General features: G+C 56.3%; 2 protein-coding genes across 2 annotated transcripts in view; one reads left to right on the top strand and one right to left on the bottom strand.

Annotated features, from left to right (window-relative positions):
• IK (IK cytokine, down-regulator of HLA II) overlaps positions 1-6,495 on the bottom strand; it is an 8,642-nt gene extending 2,147 nt beyond the window's left edge. The window contains exons 1-15 of the mRNA XM_009329590.1: positions 6,242-6,495; positions 5,915-6,007; positions 5,369-5,428; positions 4,631-4,798; positions 4,432-4,546; positions 4,127-4,197; positions 3,968-4,014; positions 3,542-3,705; positions 3,313-3,421; positions 2,844-2,883; positions 2,209-2,434; positions 1,853-1,871; positions 1,264-1,342; positions 902-982; positions 277-334 (exon numbers count right to left, since the gene is read on the bottom strand). Coding sequence (XP_009327865.1) covers positions 277-334; positions 902-982; positions 1,264-1,342; positions 1,853-1,871; positions 2,209-2,434; positions 2,844-2,883; positions 3,313-3,421; positions 3,542-3,705; positions 3,968-4,014; positions 4,127-4,197; positions 4,432-4,546; positions 4,631-4,798; positions 5,369-5,428; positions 5,915-6,007; positions 6,242-6,495 — 1,584 coding nt within the window. The remainder of the gene's footprint in view (positions 1-276; positions 335-901; positions 983-1,263; positions 1,343-1,852; positions 1,872-2,208; positions 2,435-2,843; positions 2,884-3,312; positions 3,422-3,541; positions 3,706-3,967; positions 4,015-4,126; positions 4,198-4,431; positions 4,547-4,630; positions 4,799-5,368; positions 5,429-5,914; positions 6,008-6,241) is intronic.
• Positions 6,496-6,593: 98 nt separating this feature from the next.
• NDUFA2 (NADH dehydrogenase (ubiquinone) 1 alpha subcomplex, 2, 8kDa) overlaps positions 6,594-6,679 on the top strand; it is a 2,220-nt gene continuing 2,134 nt past the window's right edge. Inside the window, exon 1 of the mRNA XM_009329588.1 lies at positions 6,594-6,616. Coding sequence (XP_009327863.1) covers positions 6,594-6,616 — 23 coding nt within the window. The remainder of the gene's footprint in view (positions 6,617-6,679) is intronic.

Raw genomic sequence — 6,679 nt, 5'->3', positions numbered from 1 at the left:
TGGGCACTACGCCCCCCCCCCCCCCCCCCCCCTCTTGGTGAAGTGCCAGAGTCGCACTGGGACAGTCCCAGTCGCACTGTCCCAGGACTGCTCCCTGGGGCAACAGATCCTGCCCAGACCCAGACACACAGATCAGCAAACCCCAAAAACACATTCAACGCCCAGCTCCAGGGCATTCAACCCCTCTGCGCAAGCCTGCTTCTCTCCAGTGGGATCTTCTCGGCCTGCACTGATGCCTAGTTCGCTGGCTGGTCCTGAAGGCTGGTGACGGCATACCTGATCCATTTTGCTGTAGTCCACCTCTTCATCGCTGTCCACAGCCATATCATCCATTCTGTAAAGAAAAGAAAAGCAAGGAAAGGGTTCGGAGCGGGTCCATGGGACATGGACGAGGACCTTAGAGCCAGGCTGGTGGGAGCCACCTCTTGTGGCCCCAGACCAAACGCACTCAGTCCCTGGACCAGAGAGAAGCTCCTCCAACTGCAAGCCCTGCAGGTGAGCTGTACCACAAGGGCATCCGAGATTGCAAATGCTCCTAAGATGACTCTGCAGGCTGAAAGCTGTTCCTCTTCTGCCGAGGGACTGCTTTGCGGCCAGAGCTCAACGAGCACATGAATTACCAGGGAACCCGGCAGACTCCCAGCCACCTCAGCCTCTCCCTGGCACTGAGGGGCAGCAGACTCCAGGTAGCCATTTATAGCAGAGACCAGCTAAGAAGAGGCCAGGTCTGCCAGAACCAAGGACTCGGGGAGCATTTTAACAGCAGGTTGCAACCCCAGACAAAGCCAGGCCCACTCCTCCCAACAAGTAGCGGGGCTGATGTTCAAGGTCTTGCTGCCAGAGAACAGCAGCCCCTCGGCACACCCCGCTCCCAACCCGCAGCTTCTTGCTGCTTCCTTACGTAGCAGGGTAGCACTCGGCGTAGCTGTTCGACATGCCGAAGAAGTCCCCCAGCTGCTTCTTGTCTTCTGGCTTCTTCAATGTGACAACGGTCAAGGAAAGGACCACCACAGAGCCTTACAGCTAAGGGCTGAGCCCAGCCAGCCAAAGAGCCATCTCCTGCCCTAACACAACCGAATTGGAGGCTGCAGAGCTTATATTTGGCGTACGAGCAGCAAGGTTTCGGCAGCATTTCTCTGCTACAGGAGGAAAAGCCCTCCCACGTGAGGAAGGACAGCCACACAGCCATGCTCGGGCAAGGCCTGCCTGCAAGGGAAGCCCGGCCCCGCAGTCGGCCAGGCTGACACAGACAGTAAAGGATATGACTCTGCTCCTTCCCAGCCAGCGGCTCCAGCAAACTTCTCGTTGATGGACTTGATGAGCTCCTTGGCTGAGCCGGGTCCTGGGGTAGAGAGAGCAGCAGGCTGAGTTTTGGGCGAGAAACAGCTCACCGCAATACACATGGGGCTGGGCAGAGCCCTCTTCTGCACGACCAATTAATTGGGACGGGGTAACCAGCAGAAGGACAGGCTGCATATGAGGTAGAAGAGGAGGAGGAGCCAGGAGAATACCGAGGAGCAGCAAACCAGTTCGAGTACAGACAGGGGCGGCCTGATCCTAGGAGACCCTGAATCCTCCTCAGCTTACAGCCAGCATAAGGTTGTTTGAGCTGGTCTGCTGCCAGGGAAGGATCTGCACACACACTCAACCCAGGCTGGCATGCAGCAGCCCGTAGGCACAAAACTCTTCACCCCAAAACCCTCACGGCAGGCAACTCCCTCCATCATAGCAGTCTCTGGGAGAACAGGGAGCTCATGCAGGCCAGCGAGCCAAGCAGTTCCGAAATCTGCAACCCCGTACAGCCTCGCTCAAACATCCAGCCTCATTCAAATGTCCACACCGCTTGGCTCACCTTTGTCGACGTCTGTGGGCTGCAAAGAAGAGGGAAAGACACCATGTCACCCGGGAGGGCTGAAAGCAGGCAACTGACAGTGCTGCATGACTTGCAGCTCCACTTTAAGACTCTCTGTGGCAAGCACACAGAGCCGAACCATAAAAGCTACTGGCTTGTGCTAGTCCCACCTTATTTGCTGAAGGAGAGGACAAGCACCCAGCCACCCACCAGCCCCTGGTTGGAAAGACAGAGCTCGGCAAGAGCTGAGCACTGACACCCAAAGCCACCAGGGTGACCCCACCAACCCCACAGATGCACTCCCCAAAGGGCAGAGATCAGGTGGGACAGTCCAGGCTTCACGAGCAGAGGCTCACCTCATCATCAGCCTTGGGCTTCTCAAAGTAGCTGTGCCTCTTCTTTTCTTCCTCCCGCTCACGATCACGCTCCCTGTCCCTGTCACGCTCCCGATCCCTGTCACGTTCTCGGTCCCTGTCACGCTCCCGGTCCCTGTCACGCTCTCTCTCACGGTACCTCTCGCGCTCCTTCTCCCGTGGCACCTTTGCAGTGGAGGGCACATAATCCCCGATGTCTTCAAAGATGCTAGAAGCGGAAAAGAGCCTGCAGTTACGGGTGCTGCAAGAGAAGAGGCCGCAACCACCCCCCTTTGAACTGGAACCTAATAAAGGAGCACGCAGCACCGACACCGAGAGCTAAGGACGCCCACTAGAACCGGCTTCTACATCTGTCAGAGGTATCACTGCATTTTTGCGCTCTTCTGCTGCCTGGACCTGCTTCTTGTGGTCCAGGACAACAGAGAGCCCTTGCCTGCCTCAAGCCTGAAATCATGAACAGAGCTTGCCTCCAGCCTTGTCCTACAAACCGCAAGTCCAAAGAGGCAGCTCGCTCCGGAAGCGCTAAACCCAGCCCTCTCCAAATGTGGTGGGCCAAGAAGACATTCCTTAAGGCAGAGAGCTGTGACCCCACAGCCTGTGGGCAGGGAGGCACTTACTTCATATCAGCTTCAGGAGGCTTCTTCTCATCCAGCTTCCCTGCGAGGACACAACAGCAGTGAGAGGTGCATCATCCACTCTGCCACCTGCACTGTTTCTCTGTCCCCAATCTGGTTTCCAAGCCCCAAGAGTGGCAGGCCTGGAGGCTGTCCCGACTTCCTCCTCGGTTACCACATCATAGCCATTTTGTCCCTCCCCAACAGGGGACATTTCCCCAAGGAACTGGGCCTTAACCAGGAAGAGCAGAGCAGCACGAGGCACCCCCGCAGCTGTAATTTCTCAGCAGCCAGTCCCCTGTGGTCCTGCCACAGAACAGCCTGCCTTCAGGCTTGGGGTTATAGGAAATCACTGTCCTCTAAATCCACCGCCTCATGGCGCAGGGGAACGCAGGAAACCAAACCACATCTCATTCTCTCAGGATATGCTTCAAGCATTAAGTCCTACTACTCGGTTCCCTTCAGCTCCTACCTTTGTCTTTCTTCTTGAGCTTCTTGTTGCGGGTCCCTTGCCTGAGATAGGAGAGGATCTGCGTCAGTTTGCTGATGACAATGTCATTGGTGGTCAGCGTGGTCTGTGCCTGAAAGAGAAATCCCCAAGGAAGCGTCTGACTCCCTTGACAGGGAACCCCCTCCTGGCAAGACCTGCTCTGGCCAATTCAGACCAATGCGGTCAGGCAACCTGGATGCTAGCTGGGTACCTCCATGGTGGGACAGTCAGCCTTGCTCCGGATCAGCGTCGTTGGGATGTCGGTGTCGGCATACTCATCGTCCAGATCTACCACATAGGCCATCCTCCCCGGCAGGAACAGCTCATTCCGCTCGTAGGCCTTGTTCTTGAACAGAATGCGGTAGATGTTGCGACCTGGAGGGGAAGGAAACGCGTGGGAGAGCTGCTCTTACAAGAGCAACAGACAAGCCCATAGTGAAGCATATTTAGTTTATCAGAAACATCGGAATCACCTAAGAGACACGCTTCCTCCAGCCCTCAAATTCAGGACGCCTACACCTCAGACTCTCCCCCTCCAATGACTAAAGGTTTTCATTCCTCCATTCACCCCCCAGGATTTCTCCCACATTCATGGCACAACGCAAGGTGGGGAACAGCCACAGCCCCACAGTCTTACCCAGCCGGGTCTTAAATTCAATTTTGTTCTCAGGATCTTCATCTTTCCTGAACAGAAACAGAAAAGAAACAGAAGTATTATGCTAAGCGTATGCCTCCTCTGCATCCTTCTCTCTGGGAGGCAGCTGCACTCAGGAGTGCAAAATCCTCAACCACTCACTTAGTTTCTTTCTGGGGCTTCTCCATCATTTCCTCCTCTTCCTTCTCCTTGCTGGCAATCTCAGCCCGTACCTTGCCACAGAGTAAATCCATGCATTACAGACCAATCCGTGCCACTGCTGCCCATCAGAACCAGTGCGCCCACTTCCACCAGCTCCCCAACCCTTCATAAATCTTTCCCAGAAAGGGAAATCCACACTGACAAGACTGAAGCACCCATAAGTGGCAACTACCGTCCTCTGCCCACCCTCTCTGCCTGTGGGAGCGGACAGGGTAGAAGAGCAGCATGGCGATATCTGTGCGCACCTTCTGCAACAGCGCAAAGTCCAGACCCTTCACCAAGTGAGTGTGCTCCATGTCACCACCCAAGAACTTGGACTCCTGGATCAACTGTCTCCTCTTCTCCGCAGCGGATTTATCCCTGTGCAACAAAAACGGAGCCAGTTACGAGACAGCCCCTCTGGAGCAGACTGGCAAGACAAGGCCACGCCGCAGGCTCACGTACGCCTCTGCCGTCGGCCCCACAGCCCTGTAGTTGGCAGTTGTGCTGATCAGCTCTGTTTCCTCGTAGTCCTTGTTCACACCATCTCTCCTCTCCTTGGCTCGATCCCTGTACTTCTCGGCCAACTCCCTCTCGCGCTCTATCTCCTGCTGGCGCAGCTTTGCGTAATAGCTGGGGTTGGAAAAACAGCTCAGTGTTAGAGTGACACGTTCACACTTTCGATGTACCGGTCAGGTAATGGCCCCCGAGGCCCCACACATGCCTGTTCTGCTCCCAACCCCTTCCCCAAAAAACATACTAAAGCACCATGGGACACAACATGCGTGGAGGACACCAGACAAGATGAAACTGCTGCACTGAGCCTAACTAAAGAGGAGCTCAGTCTTTCCTTCCAAAGGGAAGAGGTAAAGTGCAGTCCTGCTGCACAGATGTGCCCCAGAAGACAGTCACCAGTGCAGATGCCCCATCGCTGCCCTGCTCTGCCAGACACCCGCAGAGCCTCTCCTGCTTCTTCCGGAGGTGAAGCTTCACCCCCATCCTGCTGCCGCCCTCCCACATCTGTTCCCATAAGCAGTGACAGTCACTCAGTCAGAGCTCTTCTCACTCTGCTTGGCTCCAAAGCCCCCAAATAATCCAGGCCACTCAGGGTCCGCTTCGGTAGCCCAAGAGCTCAGAAGCTGCTTCCATGGGAGCGACATGATGTATGAAGACAAGTCCTGATGCATCGCTTTCCCCATTTACCTTTTCTTCTTCCTCCTGCGAGCCGCTGGGTCTTCATCTTCGTTGTACTCCCGGGGCATCCTGGAAAAGGGTGAGAAATCACACGTACAGTCTGCAGAGCCATACAGTCACACACAGCGAGACAGAACAGTCCCTCAGACACAGCAGGGCACCGAGATGCTCAAAGATGGGAAGAGTACAGTCCCGTTCCTCCCTAATTCCACTCTGTTGGCAGGGAGAGGAGGGGAAAGCACTGATTTTCACAGGACAAAAACTAAATCGCCTCCTGCACAAAGCGTCTTAACAGAGCCACTCACTCTGTTATTTACAGCAGTCCTGACCCACCTGTTTCTCCACTTAACACGCACATGTACAGCTTGCATGGACCCAAGCACAAAGCAGGGCCAAGGTCTGCTCCTCGGGCTCTGCCTGCACACTCATTAGCAAAAGCCCCTTTAGATACTCCACTACAGAGTGCAAGGGGAGAGAGTCAGGCAGGAACGGAGCCCCAGAGGGAAAGCAGACATGCTTTGTCCCACAGTCCTGTGAAATAAGAGTCCTACTCACTCATGGTGGCGAGATTTGGATGGTGGCGCAGATGTTGGCGCAGCCCGCGGGGTCATGAGAAGCTTTCTGAAGTCTTCATTAGTCAGCTTGGACCTGCAAAGAAGAGAGGAAAAAGAAACCGTCATCCCCCAATAAGCTTTGGCAGCCTGATGGCTTGCGAGGAGGCAGAGGGTTTGCCAGCATGTCCTCTGCGACCGAGTCGGACACGGGGTCCCCGTGGATGGAGACCAAAGGCTGCATTGCACCAGTCACTCCCAGCCTCTAGATGGGGGAATCGGCCTTGGGCCCCACAGTCCTGGTCCAGTCCCGCCCCAGTGTCATACTCACTGGTGGAAGGAGTGCGAGTCGTCCACATCGTGGCCATCAGGGGCCAGGGGGTTGGAGAACGGTTCATCTGTGGGACAGGAGGAAAGAGAGCGCTCAGAGCCTGCCTGCGTGGCTTCAACCCCTCTCCAACCCCCGCAATCCTCCCAGCCTGGTCCCTGCTCAGGAACAGGGAAGGCAGCAGTGTTCACCCACCACCCCGCTCCTCCGCCAAGCCCAGGCCGCTGACACCCTGGGGTGGCCTCACCAGGGCACATGGGACGAAGGCGTCCTGGTGTCACTGCCCACCACGAGGCCTTGCCGCCCCCCCAGCCCGAGTGACTCCCGGTGGGTGTTCTAGTGTCTCCCCCGGGAGATGGCCTCTGTGCCTCCCCGGGGGTGTCCCGTCCCCCCCACCTCCCGGGACTGCCCTTGCATCCCCTCCACCCCCAGAAATGCTCT

This window comes from Pygoscelis adeliae, unplaced genomic scaffold (genome assembly GCF_000699105.1).
Source record: "Pygoscelis adeliae isolate BGI_AS28 unplaced genomic scaffold, ASM69910v1 Scaffold288, whole genome shotgun sequence".
In the NCBI taxonomy this organism is placed as follows: Eukaryota; Metazoa; Chordata; class Aves; order Sphenisciformes; family Spheniscidae; genus Pygoscelis; species Pygoscelis adeliae.
Note: the sequence above shows the minus strand (reverse complement) of the source record. Positions and strands in the feature narration are given on the sequence as shown.